The 27,432-nt window shown below is 39.8% G+C and overlaps 2 protein-coding genes and 1 pseudogene across 2 annotated transcripts in view; all 3 read left to right on the top strand.

Annotated features, from left to right (window-relative positions):
• The window catches only part of LOC141433714 (uncharacterized), an 11,011-nt gene extending 10,618 nt beyond the window's left edge, over nucleotides 1-393 (top strand). The window contains exons 9-10 of the mRNA XM_074095808.1: nucleotides 3-25; nucleotides 105-393. Of these exons, the coding sequence (XP_073951909.1) occupies nucleotides 3-25; nucleotides 105-377 (296 nt within the window). The 3' untranslated portion in view covers nucleotides 378-393. The remainder of the gene's footprint in view (nucleotides 1-2; nucleotides 26-104) is intronic.
• A 4,625-nt stretch (nucleotides 394-5,018) lies between these two features.
• Nucleotides 5,019-16,359, top strand: LOC141433713 (uncharacterized). The gene is made up of 9 exons (XM_074095807.1): nucleotides 5,019-5,111; nucleotides 5,222-5,527; nucleotides 5,610-5,880; nucleotides 11,127-11,215; nucleotides 11,323-11,628; nucleotides 11,708-11,977; nucleotides 15,538-15,552; nucleotides 15,639-15,995; nucleotides 16,075-16,359. Exons 1-9 carry the CDS (start codon nucleotides 5,100-5,102, stop codon nucleotides 16,357-16,359), a joined length of 1,911 nt encoding a protein of 636 aa, XP_073951908.1. The 5' UTR covers nucleotides 5,019-5,099.
• Nucleotides 16,360-20,138: 3,779 nt separating this feature from the next.
• Nucleotides 20,139-27,313, top strand: LOC141433712 (uncharacterized; annotated as a pseudogene).
• The last annotated feature ends 119 nt before the right edge of the window (nucleotides 27,314-27,432 follow it).

Here is a 27,432-nt window from a genome sequence, read left to right as displayed (position 1 = left end):
AGTTGCTGTTGCCCACGAAGAAATCGTAAGTTTGCGCACTGATAACTTTAAAAGTTTTAGACTGCGAATCACGATGTTCCTAAATATCTATGTTGAAATTGCAGGCTCACCCCAAATACGAGTACTCTTACTCCGTTGCTGACGGTCACTCCGGCGACAACAAGTCCCAGCAGGAGAGCCGCGACGGCGATGTCGTGAAGGGCTCGTACTCCTTCCACGAGGCTGACGGCTCCATCAGGACCGTGGAGTACACCGCCGACGACCACAACGGCTTCAACGCGGTGGTGCACAACTCGGCGCCCGCGCACGTCGTCAAGGCCGCGCCCGTTGTCGTCAAGGCTCCCGTGTACGCCGCTCCTACTTACTACCACCATTAAATCATTGCTATCATAATACCAAGATTTAAATGATAGTTAAGTAGTTGATGACTGAATATTTATTTTGCAATACACAAATAAGTGTCAAAAATATTATTGGGTTTTATTTTCTCCTCAATAGAGGCTGACCAGAATTATAAAAAACCTCGCCATATTGCGGAAACCAATAGAACTAATTTCTTGCACTGGTAACAGTAAATTCAAATTTTAATGTCAGTCTATTGCTGCCAAAGTTTAACGTTGTTTACCTACGTGTGGTATTTTAAAGTGTTATTTTGTGTTTAGTGCGTTAAAATGCTGAAGATTATCCATAGCCTTGGAAGGAAAATAATTCACAATGTATAAAAGTATTTTTCATAGAAAAAGTCCGAGGGATTAGAAAACATTTCTTTAAATAACATTACCGACACCGTTTGTCAATATGAATGGTAGATATCGTATAGAAAGTGTAAAAAATGTTGCAATATAAAACTTAGAAGTGCTGCCCTCGCGTCAGGTTTTTTATATCCCTGGTCAGCCTATAATTTTCGTAACGAGGCTGACTTTTAAGCTTTAGAAATATATGGTTCTTAACTCAGTACCTACCCAATTAAGCTTGATACATTATCAAAATAAAATTTTATTAATTTCGAGCCGTGTCTGACAGCTTTGTTCCCGGAATAATTATTGAGATTACCGATGCATAATATACCTAAGTAAGTTGTCTGTTTTACTGACAAGGTAGATCTCAATCACAAGTTGCTCTGAATTTTGTCTTACGACATAATACAAGTGGCATTATCATTGAATTGATGTGTCGAAATAGTTCGAGATACATAATAATATGAATATAATTCTGGTTTTGTTTTCATGAATCTTTAAAATTTCATCTTGAAGTATGTAAAACACAAACACATCACAAAATGCTTGGCTAGTGGTAATATTGTAATTACTTTTGTCACAATATATTTCAGAAAGTAGAAGTTTACACTGCTTAAAAGCAGAGCATTCGATGAATTAACTAAAATGCTCGGGATCATGGCTGTGGGATTATCAATACTAAAATGTCAATTAGCTATTGTTTTTACAAGCTTATTACACTTACAAATGTCTGTATGTATGTATACGCAGGTCAAATCTCGAAAACGAATTTTCACCCACATCCGGTGGACAAATTGACTTGAAATTTTGCATAGTTACGTATGTCCGATGATAATACATTATCTGGTAGTAAAATTCTGGTGGCTCAGCCAGGATCGACTCCGAAGGACGGGACTCATCAATGGTTAATGACATCGACTTGAAATTTGGTAAATACTTTTAGTTTGACTGACAAACCAAATACAGTCAGCAAAAAGAAAAGCTTGTTTTAAAAATGAAATTTTAACGAAAACTTATTTTATTACAAGCTTTTATTATATGTGTATATATTTTGTATACTTATATAAATACGGTGACAGTAAAATAATCTGGTATTTAGGTAGTAAAATTCCGGTGAATGATAAATGATAAAATAAAAATGATACCTAATAAAAGTAGGTATAATTATCAACAAACAGTACAGTAAACAAAAAACTTTAATCAAATATATAAATAAACTCAAAGGCCTATTTACTTCACTTTCATTATGTTAAAGTTTGGCCTAACAGTGAGTATCACCTTTGCAAAAATGACCTTACGAGAAGTAGAAAACTAATTAAAACAAAACCCACAGTGTTGAACTATCGCTATCAATGACAATTTTCAAACAGAAATTACGCATAAAAACACAATCTTTACAAGCATCTTTGAAAAATTACTTTTATAAGCACAAAAAGATACTACTTTGCATCCTATTATGTGAACAGCAGAATAGAATCCCATGAAACATGAAAAGAAAAAATTGAAATTATTTTAATCTAAAGACTTATTAATTCTCAATTGCTAATTTTTAAACATTTTCACCCTTATATAATATAACAGGTTAAATTATGACCAAATATTAATCTTTTTTTTATTATAATCCTTAAAACACTCTAATCTTGACCAAGAGTCTGAACTTTACTTAAAATAAAGCTAAGTTGATACATCTACTCGAATTAGACGTTTTCATGTTTTAAATTTGGGTCCAGTCATCATCGTTATGATCTCCAGCTACAATATACTTATGTATATCCCACTTTTGAGCACACATCTTCTCTCAGAATGTGGGGGCTGGAGTGCAGTTGCTGCAGCAGCACTGCACTCCAGCAGTTCCTACGTGGGCCCTGTGCAGATAGTTAACTATTTTAAAAATAAACCATTGAACTGCTTCATTAACCCTTTTATTGTTCCTTAGCCATTAAGCTGAGGATAAAATTCACACATAAATTTTGAAAAACACAAAAGGTTCGAGCCTGGGCTCTCACGATCCTCTACTTGGCCATAGATCGAACCTCTAAACTACCATGGGGCCGAACCAGTACTACTAGAAATGTATGTACATACTGCTACAGTTATTTATACATTTGTATCGTAATAGGGACCCTTAAAATCCGAGTTTCATAATAGGGTCACATAAGTGTTTTGAGGCCTAATTACGTACAGTTGCATACAATATTTTATCTAAACCCATATATTAATTACTCTAGTGTTCAAGAACCATTGATAATGACCTGCATTAACTTTAACTAGGTAGGTATGTCTACCCCACGAGCTGCGCCTGCTCGTGCGCGCGGCGCGGCTGGCCCCGGTTCTGTAATAATGCATGAAATCTCATTACAATACAGATATCGTGTTCATAATAGAATCCAATGTCGTTATGCTGGTCATTATTTATGGTTTTTGAACGCATAATGGAGGATTTACTATATGGGTGTAGATAAAAATCATTACCCTTCCTTAGTCAGAGTAAAAAAGCTATAATCATCCTGATCCGATTAATAGCCATGAAAAATAATATATTCTGCTCTTCCAAGCTTGTTTTTGATTATTTTCTTTTAAATTGCCAATATGAAGTTAATAACTAAATTATCTTAAAATGTAAGTAATAAAATAACACAAAAATCAGAATCAGAATATTTTTATTGTATAACTGTGTAACTAAGATGGTATTACAACAGATGGTAGGTAGTTTCAACAGTTACCCATTTCGGGCGTACAATATTGTTGAAAATATGATTAAAATATAAAAGAATATAATTTAAAAACTAAATGGCTAATTAGGTAGTTCTATAATACTCCTTTAAGTTATAAAATACTTTATCCAAAAGCCAGTTTTTGAGCCTCCGCTTAAATATATCCCCCTCCAACATCTTTAAATCAAGTGAGAGGTTGTTAAACACTCTTATAGCTGTGACATAGGTACTCCTTTTATAAATTAAACTATTTATTTTCGGCAGTTGAATATTATACTTATATTGCGTCCGTACATTTAACTTAAGCGATTTGTTTTTTGTAAAATAATGTGATTGATTTTTAACAAATAAGCATAAATCCAATATGTAGATGCCGCATAGCGTCATGAAGCGCCCTTCACTAAAAACTTTTCGAAGAGATTGTTCAGAATGCATCCGGTAAATGGTTCTCAAACATCTCTTCTGGAGCAAAAACGTTTTATGTATATCAACTGAATTCCCCAGTAAATAACGCCATATGTTAGCAGAGGATAGACGCTTCCATAATATGCACTTTTAGTTATAGCTTCTGAACAATTTTCAGACAGTATTGACAAAGCGTAACAACAGCTGGAAATCTTATTATTTATTTGCTCAATGTGGGCTTTCCAATTTAGATGAGAAAATCAGGTAATTAAATAAAATCCGACGCCATAGCCAGCAATCTTGTTTTCACTTTGATTTCTTGAGCTAGGAAAGGTTCACCATCAGATTGCAGACCCAGCGACTAGTATTAAAACGTCTAATTGAGTTTTTACGTTACATTACAACAATACAACAGTGTGAAATTTTAGGATCCAATGTAGTTCGTTATTATAATGATAGGAAATTGCAATATTCAAAATGGTCATAGTCAGAGTATGAATGAAGTTACTTATAGACGACTAGATGGCCTAGTGGTTAGAGAACCTGACTATGAAGCTTGAGGTCCCGGGTTCAATTCCCGTGTCGGGGCAGATATTTGTATGAAAAATACGAATGTTTGTGCTCGGGTCCTGGGTGTTTAATATGTATTTAAGTATGTATCTATACCTATATAATTATATTTAACCGTTGCTTAGTACCCATAACTCAAGCTTTGCTAAGCTTACTTTCGGACTAGGTCAATTGATGTATATTGTCCCGTGATATTTATTTTATTTATAATTGCTTACTAAGCTTGATTTGCAGCAAAGTGGATTTAGCAGGAATTGGTTTTTGTATTTACTCATATTTTTATTTATAGGTATTTTGTAACCGCGACCAATAATCAGAGACTGTAATAATTTTCACCAAAAGTTTTAGTTATTCGCGTTCTATCCTCAATGCAAAGTAAGAACAAAGAGGTTTAGACTTTGTTTTTTCTTTTTTCTTTTTAAACAATAAACTTCTTTTATATCTTTCACAACCGTATAACCTACTCACAATCTATCTAAGTAGGTGACTTTCCATTTTGAATAATCTAATACGCATGCTGCTGCTCATATGTCATACTTGGGGGCAAGGTTGCAAGTTGCACTACAACCTGATTGGGAATTACGCAGGACAGACAACGTGCTAGTATAAAACTCGAACTCAGTTTCATATAGTCATCACTTACACTTGAGCTGTATCTGAAGCATAACCTACCATGTTCTCTAAAGTAAGATAATTCAGGATAAAATACAAAAGTTTATTAGTCTTTAAAAACATAATGTAATGTGGACAACAATTTAATTAGATGGTTATTGTACGATTCATTTATTTTCTTAGATTGTAGTTATCTGCGCCTTCGCGGCTGTGGCCCAGGCTGGTCTCCTGCCCGAGCCTCACTACTCCCACGCCGGCGCCGTCTCCTCCCAGAGCATCGTGCGCCACGACGAGCAGCCCCAACACATTGCCAAGCTGGCCGTCGCTGCCCCCATAGCCTACCACGCCGCCCCCACCGCCGTATCCTACCACGCTGCTCCTGCTCCGATCGCGTACCACGCCGCCCCTGCCGTCGCCCACTACGCCGCCCCTGCCGTCACCCACTACGCCGCCCCCATCGCTAAAGTTGCTGTCGCCCACGAAGAAATCGTAAGTTTGTTTGTTTGTTTGATCTTTAAAAAAAATCTAATGGGAATCACGAAGTTCCTAAATATTTTTGTTCAAATTTCAGGCTCACCCCAAATACGAGTACTCTTACTCCGTTGCTGACGGTCACTCCGGCGACAACAAGTCCCAGCAGGAGAGCCGCGACGGCGATGTCGTGAAGGGCTCGTACTCCTTCCACGAGGCTGACGGCTCCATCAGGACCGTGGAGTACACCGCCGACGACCACAACGGTTTCAACGCGGTGGTGCACAACTCGGCGCCCACGCACGTCGTCAAGGCCGCGCCCGTTGTCGTCAAGGCTCCCGTGTACGCCGCTCCTACTTACTACCACCATTAAATCATTGCTATCATAATACCAAAGATTTAAATGATAGTTAAGTAGTTGATGACTGAATATTTATTTTGCAATACACAAATAAGTGTCAAAAATATTATTGGGTTTTATTTTCCCCTCAGATAAAGGCTGACTAGAATTATAAAAAACTCGACATATTGCGGAAAACCAATAGAACTAATTTCTGACAACAGTAAATTCAAATGTCAGTACACAAAAGTACGTCAAATGGAGTACACCGCCGATGACCACAACGTCTTCAACGCGTGGTGCACAACACGGCGCCCACGCACGCGCCCGTTGTCGTCAAGGCCGCGCCCCTCGTGCTCAAGGCGGATTAATCGATGTTTATGCCACTATCGATTCTTCCTGTTCGCAATTCTGCACAATCTGAATGCCACATTTATTTATTTGCCACATGTATTTCACCACTTTCGCCATTGTACCTACACAGTCATTATTTGTGTACAGTAGCGATTCTTCCTGTTCGCAATTCTGCACAATCTGAAATCCACACAATAGTATTTCACCATATTCACCATTGTGCACAGTCGTTATTTGTGTACAGTAGCGATTCTTCCTGTTCGCAATTCTGCACAATCTGAATGCCACATATATTTATTTGCCACATGTATTTCACCACTTCGCCATTGTACACAGTCATTATTTGTGTACAGTAGCGATTCTTCCTGTTCGCAATTCTGCACAATCTGAAATCCACACAATAGTATTTCACCATATTCACCATTGTGCACAGTCGTTATTTGTGTACAGTAGCGATTCTTCTGTTCGCAATTCTGCACAATCTGAATTCCACATAATAGTATTGCACCACATTCGCCATTGTGCACAGTCATTATTTGTGTACAGTAGCGATTCTTCCAGTTCGCAATTCGCCACATCTCCTTGCTGGTTCCTGTCTATCTTCCGTCTCCCTCATCGATGGCTCGACGTGCCCATTATTATGGTATCGAAGAACTGCCATGATTGCCAAGTTTCGTATCAATAAAACAATACGCGTTGTGAGTCCAAAGCATCGTTAGATATTCATACAAACCGTCGGGCGTACGAATGCAGTCTTCATCTATCGACTCTTCAGCTATGGGGATCTGATGAAATCCTGCTGCCATGTCAAACGTCGTATAGTAGTTTCCGTTTGCAAGTTGATCGACTGGTCAGATATTAGTGGAAGAGGGTATATTTTCACGAAGTGTATTCGAATTTAACTCCCGAAAATCCACAACATAAACGATCGTCACCGTTCTTTTTCTTCACTAATATAATTGGACTCGAGAATGGAGATTGACTTTCCCGAATAATATTGTGCTCTAGCAATTCCTTAATTATTTACGAACCTTTTCGCGTTCTACAGGCTTAAACGGTATGGCCGTCGTTCAACGTATTTATCGGGATTTTTCAATCTGATCTCCAGTTGACAGTCTTAACACGTGTAGTTGGAAATCCTCGAATGAATAGGTGGGAGTACTTATTTAATAGAATTCGCAACAAATCTTATCGTTACTGTCAGTGAGGTCACAGTCAATTTGTCGAAAATCTCATTGCGAGATTGGATATGCATTATTGAAGTCCCACGGACGAGTTTTGCGCCATGAGCGGCACTAACACGTCAAGGTTAGTATTTTTAATCAAATCTATCCCGATTAAAATCTTCGAACCCATGTTATAATCTGGCACATTAAAGAATTGCATTTCGACATGGGTTCGTCGATCATGCAAACGGTTTTTAATGTCACAGTGGAAATTACAGGAAACTGTCCAATACCTTTCAGATAGTTGACAGTGTGAAGTCCTTCCTGGAAGTTTCTCAGCTACAGACTCGCACATCACTGAACACTCCGCCCCGCTGTCAAAAACAGCGTTGACGGTAAAATCGCCAATACTGACTTTCATCGGTGTCAACTAGTCAGCTGCCAACACAATTTAACATTTGATACTACGACTTTTCACTTTGAAGCAGGTTTCAAATGTATGACCTACCTTCGAGCAAAATGTGCAGGTAGGTTTATTTTGTGTTACCTCAGTTTTGTTAGTTGGTAGTACCGGTAGCGGTGGTCGTAAACTGTCACTTTGTTTAAAACGACAATCTGCGAGATATATTTTTTCTTGCAGATTTGACAAAATGGTAGGATTTGAGAATCTGATAAACGGGGTTTCTTATTAGTCAACGCGGTGTGCGAATAAGGATTTGAGCGCTTAACGCGTATGGCCGATGCCACTTGAAATTAATTCGGTACGGACGACCTTGGCACTAAGCCTTTTAATCGAAGGTTTTCATCGTTAATGCAACCTATAACAGCTTCGACAGCGTCGTCGTTGTTTTAATCTGTCTTTCGTTATCGATTTCCACAGAACCCAATCGTGTCAAGAACTCTGATATATTTTTGATTTGCCATATGTATTCACCACGTTTACAATATCACGCAGTACCTATTTTCTGGCTCGAACGTAGTTATTCCACAAATTATCGCGCAACTTCCCAAGCACGATTTGTGTACACTAGCGATTCTTCCTGTTCGCAATTCTGCACATTCTCCTTTAAGTGGGTTCCTGTCTTCATTCCGACTCATCATCGATTGGTCGATAGGTGCCATAACTATTATGGTATTCACATTAGAACTACGCATAATTGCCCAGTTTCGTATCAATAAAACGAAGGTGGGTAAAAATCAAGTTGAAAGTTTATCATTACCTTCTCATCGCGATGAGTAGCGATATAGTCATCATATTGATAGATACATAGTTACAAATTATTCCCATATAGGCTTGGTACACGGCCAAGATGCGATTAGAGCTTAGTGTTTTCAGGTCTAGATCGACTAGTCTAAAATTGTTTTCAAATTTTCGTAACATATTTTTTTCATCGAATTTGTAATGTCGAAAATTGCCCCCTTAGCCCCCTTTGAGGGGGGCTTCGCCCCCCGTCCGTGCCCCCTTTACGCCGCCTATCCTCCATATTCATTCTTTTTTACTCATTTTTAGGACATGGACATGGTGGTAGAAAAAGATGGTATCATGTTATTGTAACGACATCAGTACTACGCAAAAATGCTAAATTTCGTGTCAAAAACCATAATAAAAAGTGGTCAAAAATCAAGTTCAAAGATTCCGTTACATTCATAGATTACTTACACTACCTACATGAGATCTTAAAAAAACCTTCGGATTTTAGAAGCATGCTTCGGATATAGACGATGACACGCGATAATATATAATTATAAGCGTTCTGTTCTGTTATGAACTTGCAAAACTTTTTAAAGTTACCGTAAAAAGTTATTTGAACAATAACCATCAGTATAAAATAAACCTTACTGTACTAATATTACGTTTCTCTATCTTTTTCTGATTTTAACACAATATGACTTTTTGTCATGATACAAATAAAACAAAATCAACATTTTCGAATTCTTCCATCGTTAATTTAAATAGAGAACACCCGCCTTAACACACTACTTTTATTCGGAAGTATATAATATAGAGCTGTTGTTATACTGTATCTAGTTCTCTTGGGTATGTGAATTAAATTTTTTTGGTCTGCTTTCGTTTAATATTTTTAATGTACTTTTCTAAATCCCCGTTGCTTCTATAACCTTATTAAAATATTTACGATACAGTTTTCTTGAAACTTTCATCTTCTTTAAAAAATATTTATGTATATTATTATAAACAATTTCCCGTGATTGGCTATTTACACAAATAATTGAATTTGGAATTGAAAGAAATACCCTGTTTACGAGTAAGTTGACTCCCCGTGGAAATCAATTTCCGAAAAATAACAAAGTAAATAAATAAGTTAGTGGTGGTTTTAACTGCTCTATATAAATAAATGAAAACACAACGAGTGCACTCTTCGCGATGGATTGGTACTAACTCAAAAAGACAATTGTCATTTTCTACTACAGGAATCCTTCCGATTTCCCCCGAAACCCGAAGGTTTTTCTAAGAGCCCACGGATTGTACAGGTTTTGCAGCATGCAGCATTCACATGTAACTATGTATCTTACTTTACGCCTATTGTATTGTATTGTATAACTCTTTATACATAAAAATAACACAAAAAATAACTTCGTTTGTCTTTGTACATCTTATTATCTAGATGTACAAAGACTAACTTAACCTTGGAACGATTGACAAAAGGTATGTATTTATTGTGTTAAAAAAGTGGTAGATTGGTAGTGCCTTCCATAGCCGTAGCATGTACTAAACCCACCCTGATAAGAAGAGAAGTCGATTACAAAGGCTTTTAATCCGGGGTTCTTCGCATTTTAAAAGAGTGGTTAAAACTTTTAAAAATGTGTTTCTGACATAAAACTTTTTTGTTAGATGTTCCCCCAAGTGAGCCTTTAATTCAAAATTAATTTAGTTGCATAGCACACAAATGTTGAAACTGCTACTTCGTAAACCGGACTAAAGAGGAGTTTAGACTTACAAGAATAATACAACTTGCACGATTTTTACTGCAAGTCTAAACTCGGCTTAAGATCCAAATTTTAACTACATAAATGCACTACTGAAAAGGTCACAACTCAGTTGCACTTGTAGACAATGCCAAATTTAATATCCAAGATTTGCATACAAAAAGTGAAAATGCGAAAACCACATAAAAGAGGTTTATTTTATTTTAAAAAATAGCTGTTTCCGGGGGCTTCGCCCCCGTTGTAATTTTTCTAAATTTTCTTCCATAAAAACCTTCTCCTGACAATAACGAACACAACAAATAAAGAATTAGCGAAATCGGTCCAGCCGTTCCCGAGTTTTGCGCTTAGCAACACATTTTACGATTTATTTTTATTTAGATATTAGATATATATTAGATTAGATATAAAATGCGTTTTTTGATATCTTTATTTTCAAGAAATAAAGTTGCTAACCTAAATATATCACTACCAATCAACGAAAGCGTTATTGATACAGAACATAATAGAAAATAATATCTATAGATATCATGACGTAAGCACTTAAATTACATGAAAATCACAAAATTAACAACAATAACTTCTACCAAATAGTACAATTGTTTAACTAATATATCCAGCTGTTTTACGGTAAATACTCCTATGTAACAATGCCATTAAAAGGTTAGAGTGCAATGAAACGATTGGCCGTAAGAAAACAATATACAATTAATATATTTGTCTCCTTCACATTTTGTATCAGATAGTATCTTACTCACATGTCTGACCTGGGGCAAGGTTACATTACAACCTGATTAAGAATTACGCACGACAGACGCCAAGTATAAAACTGGAACTCAACAGTCTACAAGCATCATTTACAATCAAGGCGTATCTGAAGCATTATCAATTATGTTCTCCAAAGTATGTCTCATTAATTACAATTTGAAAATATATTGATTGACGGGTATATTTTCTGTTATTTTTTACTTGACTCTTCTTCTTGAGCTTCTAAAACAAATTTCTTTCAGGTACTAGCTCTGTGTGCCTTCGCGGCTGTGGCCCAGGCCGGTCTCCTGCCCGAGCCTCACTACTCCCACGCCGGCGCCGTCTCCTCCCAGAGCATCGTGCGTCACGATGAGCAGCCCCAACACATTGCCAAGCTGGCCGTCGCTGCCCCCGTAGCCTACCACGCCGCCCCCGCCGCCGTATCCTACCACGCTGCTCCTGCTCCGATCGCGTACCACGCCGCCCCTGCCGTCGCCCACTACGCCGCCCCTGCCGTCGCCCACTACGCTGCCCCCATCGCTAAAGTTGCCATTGCCCATGAAGAAATCGTAAGTTTGCTATTTGATAACTTTAAAATTTTTGGACTGGGAATCACGAAGTTCCTTAATGTTTTTGTTCTAATTGCAGGCTCACCCCAAATACGAGTACTCTTACTCCGTTGCTGACGGTCACTCCGGCGACAACAAGTCCCAGCAGGAGAGCCGCGACGGCGATGTCGTGAAGGGCTCGTACTCCTTCCACGAGGCTGACGGCTCCATCAGGACCGTGGAGTACACCGCCGACGACCACAACGGCTTCAACGCGGTGGTGCACAACTCGGCGCCCGCGCATATCGTTAAGGCTGCGCCCGTCGTCGTTAAAGCGCCAGTCTACGCCGCCCCTTCTTACTACCACCATTAAAATAATGTTCACCAAAAATAGTGATTATAAATTGAAAGGCAAGATAACTTATTATAAACCAGAAAAACTTTAATTTTTTTTTTTTTACACCTGATACCTAATTTATTTCATCTATAAATAATAATTGAGAATCACGAAAGAAAAACATCCCATGTTGACAAATCTCATGTCAACTTTGACTAAAAGGACAGTGGAAACCTAAGAGCATACATTAGATGCTGCTCGCGACTTCCTCCGCGTAGAATTCATTTATCCCTATACCGCGGGAACTATGCAATTTTCCGGGATAAAAACTATCCTATGTCCTTTTCCGGGATTCAAACTATTGAATACCGAATTTCGTCTAAATCGATCCAGGGATTTAGACGTGAAGAGGTAACAAACAAATAGACTTACAAACTAAACTTTCGCATTTATAATATTAGTGGGATTATTACGAGTAGCAGCTACATGCAAACTTAATATTTACATGCACCTGAGACAAAACACTTTTTTGTTGGGCAGAAGTGAAATCAAAAGAAAAGTTTCTTTAACTTTTCGTAAAATCATTTGCATTCTGCTGCGAAAGGAACTAAAAAAAACCGGCCAAATGCGCGTCGGACTCGCGCACGAAGGGTTCCGTACCATTATCTATACAACATTAGACATTAGCAAAAAACACGTTTGTTGTATGGGAGCCCCCCTTAAATATTTGTTTTATTTTTATTTTACTATGTATTTTTAAAGTAAAATACGACTAAATATTCTATGAATATTCCAAGCGTCTACCTGTTGTCGTTATAAAAAACCGAGCAATAAACGGCAAAAAAATCGCGTTCGTTATATGGGAGCCCCCCCTTAAATATTTATTTTATTCTGTTTTAGTATTTATTGTTATAGCGGCAACAGAAATACATAGTCAGTGAAAATTTCAACGGTCTAGCTATCACGGTTCGTGAGATAGTGATAGGGTTCCGTTTTTACCCTTTGGGTAGGGAACCCTAAAAAAGTGTTAAAAGATAAAACACATAATAACTTCTCAATGAGCTTCTCATCTTTAAGATAGGGAATTTCTACACTAACTAAATATATTTGGAACATTAATACTAATTAATACGTATTGATACTCTTATTTCCGTTTCGATTTTTTTAGAATGAATTGTAATTCATTGCTTAATATTCAATGTATATTTACTACGTACGAAAAGCAGACGTCCACTTGTTTGTACTCTCTGGCCATATAAATTGTAACATAATTTAAAAAATTAAAAAATCCGACCGCCTTAATCAATCTAAATAATAAATAAATCTAAAAAGTAGAAAACAAGGTGTTGTGGTTTAAAACTCACCTCATGTCTATCTGATACGTTAGAAATAACACTTTTAAAGAATAACATAACGAACAAAAAAATTAGAAATCCCCGACTTTGTTACTTCAAAGCTCAATATCTCAAATACGCCTGAACCGATTTTGTTAAAACATGTCTAAGAACCATCGCTAGTAAACCTGCTTTTAAATAAATAAAAACGCATTTAATGCGGTTCACCTGTTTAAGAGCTACGGTGCCACAGACAGACACATAGACACACATAGCGGCCAAACTAATAACACCCCTCTTTTTGCGTCAGGGGTTAAAAAAAGCACAATCTCATATTTCACTTTGAGCTCTGTATACTCGTAACAATTGAATTTCCAAGTATTGTAGGTACACATTGAAGAAAAAATCTCCAAGGTGTGCACCCCTTTTAACCCCCCCACGCAAAAAGAGGGGTGTTATACGTTTGACCGCTATGTGTGTCTCCTCTGTCTGTCTGTCTGCCTGTCTGTCTGTCTATGGCACCGTAGCTCTTAAACGGGTGGACCGATTTGTGTGCGGTTTTCTAGCAATGGTTCTTAGACATGTTTTATCAAAATCGGTTCAGCCGTTTTTGAGATACTTATTGAACTTTGAAGTGACAAAGTCGGGGGATTTGCAACTTTTTGTTGGTTAAGTTATGGCCGAAGTTGTCATTACGCTAGATAAAGAGAGCTATTCGTGATGCTTCCTTGATGGCAATCACCAGTAGATTGTGACCACAGAAGTAATATATTATTACTTCTGTGATTGTGACCGTCTGTTTGGGAAAGACTGCTGTGTATGCAGAAGTCAACATAGATGTCAATGAGTTGTCCCCACTGTTTTCTAAGGATATCATAATTTATTTTTAACCCCCCACGCAAAAAGAGGGGTGTTATACGTTTGACCGCTATGTGTGTCAGTCTGTGTGTGTGTCTGTCTGTGACACCGTAGCTCTTAAACGGGTGGACCGATTGGAATGCGGTTTTCTTTATTTGAAAGCAGGTTTTTAGCGATGGTTCTTAGATGGTTCATAATGACTTTTCCTTTGAAAAGGTTCCATGGTGGCTCATGAATTAAAGTCCCATACATATAAGAATTTGTTAAATATTTTTTTTTATATTATTTTTGCTAACTGTACTTTCCGTTAACTTTATTATCATTGTCATCCAATCTATTTATCCGTACCAAAATTCAAATCAAGCCCATTAAGTGTTAAAGACTCAGACCTAAGAAATCTTTTCTATGGTCTGAGGTTAAAGAGCTCGTCTCTGGACCTACATAAGTTGCCAAATTTCAGAAGCTCGATCGGATCAGAAAGTCGGAAAACGATTTGCAAATTTTTAAACCACAACTCATAAACACCTATGATCTCACCTCCTGAGATCCTTGTAAGTGATAAATTTCGCCTTTGTGCGTCTTTTTCTCGCGTTTTATATACAATAGAGTAATATACAATACAATACAATACTCACGTACGAACGTTGTAAGCTAAATAAAAGCAAATAATAAAAAATGGCGAGTCTATACCTATGCCTGTTTTCTGTACTGCTTACTAGTTTATTAATGTATTGAGATTGACATCAAAATCAAACTACTTTTTAAGTCTCCTCGGTAGCCCAAATTTACCCCACTTAATGATTTAAGTCATTTTAGTTGACTCTAGCTATTCGTAGATACACCAAACAAACGTTAATTCATGTAATTGTCTTATACCTTTGATGCTTATGTTACCATGGATCCCAAATCAGAGACCTGCGACAGCGAAGTCCATTAGTGAAGGCGAACCTTAACTTTTTTAAAGTATTGTTAATTTATTTAAGTAGGTATTTAATTTCCATTGTGTGTTCGTTCGTTACACATGGGTACCTACAACAATATCACTTACATAATGTCAGCAAACGATTAAAATCAAACACGAATATCGTACTAATGGTCCTATTTCATAACGTCTAACTTATCGTTAAGTAGTTATGTTACATCCACTTTAAAAGATGGACGGATGTGGCTACGGACGTTGCAGTTGCAAATTTTATTCCTTTAGCAGTGGAGAAATACGTTGTGACTCTACATACACTCTCTACATTCTTTAACCCGGGGCGAGGTAGCATTGAAAGCTCGTTTAACCGCTCCCTCCTACGGCTTCATTCGCCAAAATTTGACCTTACGTACTGCAAATTGCGAGTATATAAACTAGATCACAGGGTGTCAATTTTATCATTCGTATCTCAGAAACAATAAAACATGTTCTCTCAAGTGAGTGATATAATCAAAGTCATACGTTTATATTACGTTCTGACGTGGCAACAATAACGACATTACTAATCGTATTTTTTTTGCAGATTGTAGCCCTTTGCGCCTTCGCGGCTGTAGCCCAGGCCGGTCTCCTGGTTGAGCCTCACTATTCTTCGGCTGCCGCTGTCTCCTCCCAGAGCATCGTGCGTCACGACCAGCCCCAGACCATCGGCCATAAGCTGGTTGCTGCCCCCGTGGCGTACCACGCCGCCCCCGCTCAGGTCGCCTACCACGCTGCCCCCGCCCCAGTGACTTACCACGCCGCTCCTACTGTCTCCTACCACGCTGCCCCCGCTCCCGTGACTTACCACGCTGCCCCTGCCCCCATTGCCTACCACGCTGCCCCCGCCGTCGCTCACTACGCCGCACCCATCGCTAAGGTCGCCGTTGCCCACGAGGAAATCGTAAGTTTGCCCTATGTTGTCATCATAATATGAGACAATAATAGTCGTCACGTCCTTAACATTTTTGTTTCTGTTACAGGCTCACCCCGCCCAATACGAGTACTCTTACTCCGTTGCTGACGGTCACACCGGCGACAACAAGTCCCAGCACGAGACCCGCGATGGTGATGTCGTGAAGGGCTCCTACTCCTTCGCCGAGGCTGACGGCTCCATCAGGACCGTCGACTACACCGCTGATGCCCACAACGGCTTCAACGCGGTGGTGCACAACACGGCGCCCACCCACGCCCCCGTCGTCGTCAAGGCTGCGCCCGTCGTGCTCAAGGCTCCCGTTTACGCCGCTCCCACTTACTACCATCATTAAATAGCATCCATCCATAAAGCTAGAGTTTAATGGTGTCTAGTTAATTTATTTCAAATACAAACTTAAGCGACCAATTTTTTACTTTTCTTTCTTATATGTGACCATAACACTTACACTAGACACAAACAATATGAACAATTTTACTTATGCATGCAAGTATAAGGAAAGCATTAGTAGTAGGAAAGGAAAGAAACCTAACACATACATACTCATGTATGTATCAATTGGTATTTGTATTCGGGCGTTGCAAATGTTTGAATAGCAGGCAATCTTCCTGGAAAACTTCGAACTGTTAGTAGTTATTCTAATCAAATTTTTAGGTATCTATGTATCTATGACCATTCAGAGTCAGCAAAGACGTGCTCCTGAGTAAAATGCATGGGGTCATCTTACGTTGGTTGCTGACGTAGATAGACGTAAAAAATATGTAAAAATACCACAGACTTCGTATGGGTTTTTCTGTAGGTAATCTATAAAAAATGTAGCGGCTATAGTTAAGGAGAATAAGGGACGGGAATGGTCGATTTTGTTCTATTTAGTGACCGTGCCCTTTTAAAAGTATAAAAAATATATAATTGATATTATCACGATGGCCCTGTTACTCGTATAATTGATATATTACCCGTTAAGTATAGGTAGTATGCAAACTTTCTTTTTAATTGACTCCCAGAAGTAGACCCTATGTTTTTTTATTTACGCTACACGTTATTGTCTTCCACTCATTAACTTACCTATGTGTACCCACCAAATTTCAGGTTATTCGACAAACAGACATTCACACGAGTGATCTTATAAGGGCTCGTTTTTCCTCTTGAGTTACGGAACTCTAAAAATAATCGCACAGAGATACAATGATGAAATAAAATGAAACCTACAACCTACCTAGCTCACTTTCATGTCTGACTAACAAATTATCAAAAATGGGTCAAATCCGTTATCTCCGTTTGTGTGTAGAGCAATGATTACTATGTGTTTATACGAGTTCATGGAATAGTATCTGGGTGATCAAGTTTCATCATCATCATCAGCCGGAAGACGTCCTTTGTTGAACAAAGACCTAGTCCTCAGAACGCCACAATTAACGACAATTCGCGACTAGCATCCGCCGGTTGCCCGCATCTCTCACGATGTCGTCAGTCCACCTAGTGGGAAGCCTGCCAACGCTTCGTCCATGGCATGGTACATGGTCACCACTGGAGGAATTTTCTCCTCCAACGGTTATCTGTACTTCGAGCAATATGTGACCCACCCATTGCCACTTCAATGAGCTACGCTCTAACTAAAACTCGAAAACACGCGTTTTCTCAGAGATAAGACTAAGCTAGATCGATTGTTCATCCTCGAAAAACCTTACAGACCAAATTCATCGAAATTTTTGGAGCCATTATAGCGAGCTTTGCTTATAGTTTTACTAAGGGGTTACATAATTAATATGTCGTTGTTTTGTCATATGAAAACTATACATTTTGCAGTGCGTACAAAATTGCGTGCATGTGAAAAGTAAGTTGGTTACAGCTACAGTTTAGTCCATGCATGGTACAGAGTTAGTTATGATATTTTTAGGTAAATATATATATAGGCACATCTTGCTCCCTACTCGCGCAATCCATTGTCTTTAATAAGTTTAATCATAAAGCGACAACATGCTAATAAAACAAATTCATTTTATTCCAAGCTTTTCCCTGTAAACAGTAGTTATACAGTACAAGCTCCTATTTTGACAAAATAGCAAAACCTTATAGGTGCACATTAATAAGTGATACTCGTATGATGCTGGTTTTTAACCCCTGACGCAAAAAGAGGGGTGTTATAAGTTTGACCGCTATGTGTGTCTGTGTGTCTGTCTGTCTGTCTGTCTGTCTGGCACCATAGCTCTTTAACGGGTGGACCGATTTGAATGCTTTTTTTTTATTCGATGAGGTTTTCTAACGATGGTTCTTAGACATGTTTTATCAAAATCGGTTCAGCCGTTTTTGAGACATTGAACTTTGAAGTGACAATGTCCGGGGTTCTCCAACTTTTAGTTGGTTACGTATGTACGAGTATGAATATCTCTCAACAACTCTGTATGAACATTTTTATGCGATGCATAACATGAGTTAAAAATGAAATAAATATTTTATAGTAAGTGTTTACATCATATTTACATCAAATGAACTCACATACGCATACTGCTAAATCTTTTCTTTTCTACGCCACATTGCCCGATCTTGTAACAAATTCATCCATTGCTAGTTTGTCGCAAACTAAGTATAAAAAATGTGGTACCTACTTAAATTTCCATCCCACTGAAAAAAAGGATAGCTGAACTAGTTTGGGTACTTGACGTATAGCCAAAATTTACTAATTAGGAACCAGAATTATGCTAATAAACTGATTTTGTAAGACATCACCTAACTTTTAGCTAAGTATGTGCTACTTAGTGGGCCTTAGTTTTGTAGTCATTCAAGTTATTACAAGCAACAATTTTTTTGTTACTGTTAGCAAATCTTTTTTTTTTTTCAGTGCATGCCATGTCATATACAAGCTTTTTTTTAAATAAAAGCACACAAATCTCAACAACTGTGATATTTTTAATGCGTCATTACACCTTTTAATCATGATTTCCACCAAACTGCTCGCATCGAATCGGATCGGAAAGAATTTTACAATCATTAAACAATATTAAGGCACTGTTTCACCACCCATTGATTTATTTTATTTAACGGATAAATGTGATGCCGTCTCCGTCTATTCGAACGAAACAAGCAAAGACGGCATCACATTTATCTGTCAAATAAATGTAATCAATGGATGGTGAAACAGGGGGTAAATCTAGTATTTAATTTAAAGTCTTTATTACCAAGGCGTATGCTATGTGACGCACAATCGGCTTCGTTCGCCTGTCGTCGTATCCGATTGGATAATTTCGGCTGTTGTTGCGTGCGCTCGAAGCCGTGGCCGGGCGGCACTATTCATTTGGTGGAAATCATGCTTTAGTTGACGTTTTGCGAGGCATTAAGTCCTTGGTTTTTGCCAAATTATCCGCGGTGATGGCGTTTATGTTATTATTACCAAGTAATATTTCATAAGGATGATATTTTGCCACCTATTAGAAGATAATCACGCTGATGTGTATTCATAGTTTAAAAACGTCATTCAAAAACTAATATTACTTTGCAATTTCGCTCTTCCACTTCACGTTTAGGAGAATCAGATTTTTTTATAAGTTGAGGATTAGTTGAACATAGACATGGGGGATAAATAACGTCATGGTGACTTTGTCACCGTGACTCGCCGTCAAAAGGTGTCACTGTGTCTTTTCACAAAAGAACAACGTTACAAAATCACAAACGTTCCTACTGTTCTAGGAACAGCCTAGCGCAGTCTGTTACTCAAATAACGACGCTGTGGAGTGCTGTGACTGTTAACGGTGTGACAAAAACACGGTCATACGGTAACAGGCGTGACATAGTCACGTTGAAATAAAAGTGTGAAAAAAAACGTTCATTACAGGACCACTGTAATGAACCACAGGATTCACTGTGACTTTTTTGGAACGAGATCGTCAGTCACTGATATCAAAATGTAGTGCTTTTCCCCATGTCTAGTTGAACAGGATAAGGAAACGACACAAGTTAGATTAGGTACGCATATCGATAGTTAAAGGCTTTTTAGGAAGAATGTGTATATGAGCAAACGGCTAACCCGAGGCAAGGTTGCGCCAACAGCTTGCTTGACCACTTCACCCGCTGTCGCGAACCCAGTATCTGCTACAATTGACCTCACCCATTGCGATTTGCAAATGTATATAAAGTAGGGCACTAGGCTCAAAAATTATCATTTACTTTTGAACCGTCTCAGATCAAAGAACAATGTTCTCCAAAGTAAGTGGAGACTGAAAATAAAAATACGTCAGAAAATAGCTACGTTATCGAAATAAATTTAATATTTGTTCTTTTTACAGGTTGTAGCCCTTTGCGCCTTCGTGGCTGTAGCCCAGGCCGGTCTCCTGGTTGAGCCTCACTATTCTTCGGCTGCCGCTGTCTCCTCCCAGAGCATCGTGCGTCACGACCAGCCCCAGACCATCGGCCATAAGCTGGTTGCCGCCCCCGTGGCGTACCACGCCGCCCCCGCTCAGGTCGCCTACCACGCTGCCCCGCCCCAGTGACTTACCACGCCGCTCCTACTGTCTCCTACCACGCTGCCCCCGCTCCCGTGACTTACCACGCTGCCCCCGCCCCCATTGCCTACCACGCTGCCCCCGCCGTCGCTCACTACGCCGCCCCCATCGCTAAGGTCGCCGTTGCCCACGAAGAAATCGTAAGTTTGCCCTATGTTGTCATCATAATATAAGACAATTGTAGTCGTCACGTCCTTAACATTTTTGTTTCTGTTACAGGCTCACCCCGCCCAATACGAGTACTCTTACTCCGTTGCTGACGGTCACACCGGCGACAACAAGTCCCAGCACGAGACCCGCGATGGTGATGTCGTGAAGGGCTCCTACTCCTTCGCCGAGGCTGACGGCTCCATCAGGACCGTCGACTACACCGCTGATGCCCACAACGGCTTCAACGCGGTGGTGCACAACACGGCGCCCACCCACGCCCCCGTCGTCGTCAAGGCCGCGCCCGTCGTGCTCAAGGCTCCCGTCTACGCTGCCCCCTCTTACTACCATCATTAAATAGCATCCATCCGTAAAGCTAGAGTTTAATGGTGTCTAGTTAATTTATTTCAAATACAAACTTAAGCGACCAATTTTTACTTTTCTTTCTTATATGTGACCATAACACTTACACTAGACACAAACAATATAAACAATTTTACTTATGCATGCAAGTATAAGGAAAGCATTAGACCGCATACATGCGCTGCGGCAGGTTATACAGAAGACTGAAGAGTATAACCTCCCCCTTTGCCTAGCATTTGTGGACTACGAGAAAGCCTTCGATTCGATCGAGACTTGGGCTGTGCTGCAGGCTCTCCAGCGGTGCCAAGTTGACTATCGGTATATCGAAGTGTTGAAGTGTTTGTACGAAAACGCCACTATGTCCGTCCGATTACAGGATCAGAGCACGAAGCCTATTCCTCTGCAGCGGGGAGTCAGACAAGGAGATGTGATCTCTCCGAAACTGTTCACCGCTGCATTGGAGGATGCTTTTAAGGTTTTGGACTGGAAAGGACGAGGCATCAACATTAATGGCGAGTACTTCACTCATCTTCGATTCGCCGACGACATTGTAGTCATGGCTGAGACCATGGAGGACCTCGGTGCTATGCTCGCTGACCTCAGTAGAGTTTCCGACCGAGTTGGCCTGAAAATGAACATGGACAAGACGAAAGTCATGTCTAATGTCCATGTTGTACCAACTCCCGTAATAGTCGGAGACTCTGCGCTCGAAGTTGTTGACGACTATGTATACCTGGGACAAACGGTCCAGTTAGGTAGGTCCAACTTTGAGAAAGAGATCACTCGTCGAATCCGACTCGGCTGGGCAGCGTTCGGGAAGCTTCGCAGTGTCTTTTCGTCCAAATTACCGCAGTGTTTGAAGTCAAAAGTCTTTGACCAGTGTGTGTTGCCAGTGATGACATACGGATCTGAGACGTGGGCGCTAACGATGGGCCTCATGAGAAAACTCAAAGTCACTCAGAGGGCTATGGAGAGGGCTATGCTCGGGTTTCTCTGTGGGATAGAATTAGAAATGATGATATCCGCAGTATAGAACTAAGGTTACCGACATAGCCCGAAGAATTGCGAAACTAAAGTGGCAGTGGGCGGGGCACATTGCTCGCAGGACGGATGGCCGATGGGGCCAGAAGGTTCTCGAATGGCGTCCGCGGACCGGGAGACGAGCTGTCGGTAGGCCTCCAACAAGATGGAGCGACGACCTGGTTAAGATGAGAAGACCGGTCTGAGTGGAGAGCCTTGGGGGAGGCCTATGTCCAGCAGTGGACGTCTTTCGGCTGACATGATGATAAGGAAAGCATTAGTAGTAGAAAAGGAAAGAAACCTAACACATACATACTCATGTATGTATCAATTGGTATTTGTATTCGGGCGTTGCAAATGTTTGAATAGCAGGCAATCTTCCTGGAAAACATCGAACTGTTAGTAGTTATTCTAATCAAATTTTTAGGTATCTATGTATCTATGACCATTCAGAGTCAGCAAAGACGTGCTCCTGAGTAAAATGCATGGGGTCATCTTACGTTGGTTGCTGACGTAGATAGACGTAAAAAATATGTAAAAATACCACAGACTTCGTATGGGTTTTTCTGTAATCTATAAAAAATGTAGCGGCTATAGTTTAGGAGAATAAGAGACGGAATGGTCGATTTTGTTCTATTTAGTGACCGTGCCCTTTTAAAAGTATAAAAAAATACATATTTGATATTATCACGATGGCCCTGTTACTCGTATAATTGATATATTACCCGTTAAGTATAGCCGTGGTGGCCTAGTGGTTTGACCTATCGCCTCTCAAGCAGAGGGTCGTGGGTTTGAACCCCGGCTCGCACCTCTAAGTTTTTCGAAATTCATGTGCGGAATTACATTTGAAATTTACCACGAGCTTTGCGGCGAAGGAAAACATCGTGAGGAAACCTGCACAAACCTGCGAAGCGATTCAATGGTGCGTAAAGTTCCCAATCCGCACTGGGCCCGCGTGGGAACTATGGCCCAAGCCCTCTTGTTCTGAGAGGAGGCCTGTGCCCAGCAGTGGGACGTATATAGGCTGGGATGATGATGATAGGTAGTATGCAAACTTTTTTTTTAATTGAACCCCAGATTTTTTTTTAACCCTATGTTTTTTTTATTTACGTTACACGTTATTGTCTTCCACTCATTAACTTACCTATGTGTACCCACCAAATTTCAGGTTATTCGACAAACAGACATTCACACGAGTGATCTTATAAGGGCTCGTTTTTCCTCTTGAGTTACGGAACTCTAAAAATAATCGCACAGAGATACAATGATGAAATAAAATGAAACCTACAACCTACCTAGCTCACTTTCATGTCTGACTAACAAATTATCAAAAATGGGTCAAATCCGTTATCTCCGTTTGTGTGTAGAGCAATGATTACTACACATTTATACGAGTTCATGGAATAGTATCTGGGTGACCGAGTTTCATCATCATCATCAGCCGGAAGACGTCCTTTGTTGAACAAAGACCTAGTCCTCAGAACGCCACAATTAACGACAATTCGCGACTAGCATCCGCCGGTTGCCCGCATCTCTCACGATGTCGTCAGTCCACCTAGTAGGAAGCCTGCCAACGCTTCGTCCATGGCATGGTACATGGTCATCACTGGAGGAATTTTCTCCTCCAACAGTTATCTGTACTTCGAGCAATATTTGACCCACCCATTGCCACTTCAATGACCTACGCTCTACCCTAAAACTCGAAAACACGCGTTTTCCCAGAGATAAGACTAAGCTAGATCGATTGTTTATCATCGAAAAATCTTACAGACCAATATTAATATGTCGGGGTTACATAATTAATATGTCGTTGTTTTGTCATATGAAAACTATACATTTTGCAGTGCGTACAAAATTGCGTGCATGTGAAAAGTAAGTTGGTTACAGCTACAGTTTTGTCCATGCATGGTAAAGAATTAGTTATGATATTTTTAGGTAAATATATATGGGCACATCTTGCTCCCTACTCGCGCAATCCATTGTCTTTAATAAGTTTAATCATAAAGCTACAACATGCTTATAAAACAAATTCATTTTATTCCAAGCTTTTCTCTGTAAACAGTAGTTATACAATACAAGCTCCTATTTTGACAAAATAGCAAAACCTTATAGGTGCACATTAATAAGTGATACTCGTATGATGCTGGTTTTTAACCCCTGACGCAAAAAGAGGGGTGTTATAAGTTTGACCGCTATGTGTGTCTGTGTGTCTGTCTGTCTGTGGCACCATAGCTCTTTAACGGGTGGACCGATTTGAATGCGGTTTTTTTTATTCGATGAGGTTTTCTAACGATGGTTCTTAGACATGTTTTATCAAAATCGGTTCAGCCGTTTTTGAGACATTGAACTTTGAAGTGACAATGACGGGGTTCTCCAACTTTTAGTTGGTTACGTATGTACGAGTATGAATATCTCTCAACAACTCTGTATGAACATTTTTATGCGATGCATAACATGAGTTAAAAATGACATAAATATTTTATAGTAAGTGTTTACGTCATATTTACATCAAATGAACTCACATGCGCATACTGCTAAATCTTTTCTTTTCTACGCCACATTGCCCGATCTTGAAACAAATTCATCCATTGCTAGTTTATCGCAAACTACGTATAAAAAATGTGGTACTTAAATTTCCATCCCATTGATGAAAAGGATAGGTGAACTAGTTTGGGTACTTGACGTATAGCCAAAATTTACTAATTAGGAACCAAAATTATGCTAATATTGCAAAACTGATTTTGTAAGACATCTCCTAACTTTTAGCTAAGTATGTGCTACTTAGTAGGCCTTAGTTTTGTAGTCATTCAAGTTATTAATAATAATAATCATTTATTTCAAACAATCAGTTCATATTGTGTTAGTAACAATAATCTTATTACCTACGTTAGTGTCATAAAATTAAAATTAAAATTAAAACCAATATCAAATAATTAAAACATAATCAAGTAGAGAATTAAAATCAAATTAAATTATTACAAGCAACATTTTTTTTTTGTTACTGTTAGCAAGTCTTTTTTTTTCAGTGTTTGCCATGTCATATAAGTACAAGTTTTTTTATTAAATAAAAGCATACTAATCTCAACAACTGTGATATTTTTAATGCATCATTACACCTTTTTATCATGATTTCCACCAAACGGCTCGCATCGGATCGGATCGGAAAGAATTTTACAATCATTAAACAATATTAAGGCGCTGTTTCACCACCCATTGATCAATTTTATTTGACGGATAAATGTGATGCCGTCTCCGTCTATTCGAACGAAACAAACAAAGACGGCATCACATTTATCTTTCAAATAAATTTAATCAATGGATGGTGAAACAGGGGGTAAATATTATATTTAACTTAAAGTCTTTATTACCAAGGCGCGTATAGTGTCTTCCGCGATACGCGATCTTAGCGGAAAGTATGCTATGTGAAGCACGATCGGCTTCGTTCGCCTGTTGTCGTATCCGATCGGATAATTTCGGCTGTTGTTGCGTGCGCTCGAAGCCGTGGCCGGGCGGCACTATTCATTTGGTGGAAATCATGCTTTAGTTGACGTTTTGCGAGGCATTAAGTCCTTGGTTTTTGCCAAATTATTCGCGGTGATGGCATTTATGTTATTATTACCAAGTAACATTTCATGAGGATGGATATTTTTGCCACCTATTAGGTAGAAGATAATCACGCTGATGTGTATTCATAGTTTAAAAACGTCATTCAAAAACTAATATTACTTTGCAATTTCGCTCTTCCACTTCACGTTTAGGAGAATCAGATTTTTTTTATAAGTTGAGGATTAGTTGAACATAGACATGGGGGATAAATAACGTCATTGTGACTTTGTCACCGTGACTCGCCGTCAAAAGGTGTCACGGTGACTTTTCACAAAAGAACAACGTTACAAAATCACATACGTTCCTACTGTTCTAGGAACAGCCTAGCGCAGTCTGTTACTCAAATAACGACGCTGTGGAGTGCTGTGACTGTTAACGGTGTGACAAAAACACGGTCATACGGTAACAGGCGTGACATAGTCACGTTGAAATAACTGTGAAAAAAAAACGTTCATTACAGGACCACTGTAATGAACCACAGGGTTCACTGTGACTTTTTTGGAACGGGATCGTCAGTCACTGATATCAAAATGTAATGCTTTTCCCCATGTCTAGTTGAACAGGATAAGGAAACGACACAAGTTAGATTAGGTACGCATATCGATAGTCTTTCTAGGAAGAATGTGTATATGAGCAAACGGCTAACCCGAGGCAAGGTTGCGCCAACAGCTTGCTTGACCACTTCACCCGCTGTCGCGAACCCAGTATGTGCTACAATTGACCTCACCCATTGCGATTTGCAAATGTATATAAAGTAGGGCACTAGGCTCAAAAATTATCATTTACTTTTGAACCGTCTCAGATCAAAGAACAATGTTCTCCAAAGTAAGTGGAGACTGAAAATAAACATACGTCAGAAAATAGCTACGTTATCGAAATAAATTGATTATTTTTTCTTTTTACAGGTTGTAGCCCTTTGCGCCTTCGTGGCTGTAGCCCAGGCCGGTCTCCTGGTTGAGCCTCACTATTCTTCGGCTGCCGCTGTCTCCTCCCAGAGCATCGTGCGTCACGACCAGCCCCAGACCATCGGCCATAAGCTGGTTGCCGCCCCCGTGGCGTACCACGCCGCCCCCGCTCAGGTCGCCTACCACGCTGCCCCCGCCCCAGTGACTTACCACGCCGCTCCTACTGTCTCCTACCACGCTGCCCCCGCTCCCGTGACTTACCACGCTGCCCCCGCCCCCATTGCCTACCACGCTGCCCCCGCCGTCGCTCACTACGCCGCCCCCATCGCTAAGGTCGCCGTTGCCCACGAGGAAATCGTAAGTTTGCCCTATGTTGTCATCATAATATTAGACAATTGTAGTCGTCACGTCCTTAACATTTTTGTTTCTGTTACAGGCTCACCCCGCCCAATACGAGTACTCTTACTCCGTTGCTGACGGTCACACCGGCGACAACAAGTCCCAGCACGAGACCCGCGATGGTGATGTCGTGAAGGGCTCCTACTCCTTCGCCGAGGCTGACGGCTCCATCAGGACCGTCGACTACACCGCTGATGCCCACAACGGCTTCAACGCGGTGGTGCACAACACGGCGCCCACCCACGCCCCCGTCGTCGTCAAGGCCGCGCCCGTCGTGCTCAAGGCTCCCGTCTACGCTGCCCCCTCTTACTACCATCATTAAATAGCATCCATCCGTAAAGCTAGAGTTTAATGGTGTCTAGTTAATTTATTTCAAATACAAACTTAAGCGACCAATTTTTTACTTTTCTTTCTTATATGTGACCATAACACTTACACTAGACACAAACAATATGAACAATTTTACTTATG

The sequence above is a fragment of the Choristoneura fumiferana genome, chromosome 12, assembly GCF_025370935.1.
Source record: "Choristoneura fumiferana chromosome 12, NRCan_CFum_1, whole genome shotgun sequence".
Lineage (NCBI taxonomy): Eukaryota > Metazoa > Arthropoda > Insecta > Lepidoptera > Tortricidae > Choristoneura > Choristoneura fumiferana.
The sequence above is the reverse complement of the archived record's forward strand: the minus strand, read 5'-3'. Positions and strand labels throughout refer to the sequence as shown.

Excerpts from the sequence above, each read along its gene's own strand:
- LOC141433713 (XM_074095807.1), top strand. Across the intron at positions 5,881-11,126 it reads TCCTACTTACTACCACCATT|ACGCCAAGTATAAAACTGGA; the intron begins AAATCATTGCTA and ends TACGCACGACAG. Across the intron at positions 11,216-11,322 it reads TATCAATTATGTTCTCCAAA|GTACTAGCTCTGTGTGCCTT; the intron begins GTATGTCTCATT and ends AATTTCTTTCAG.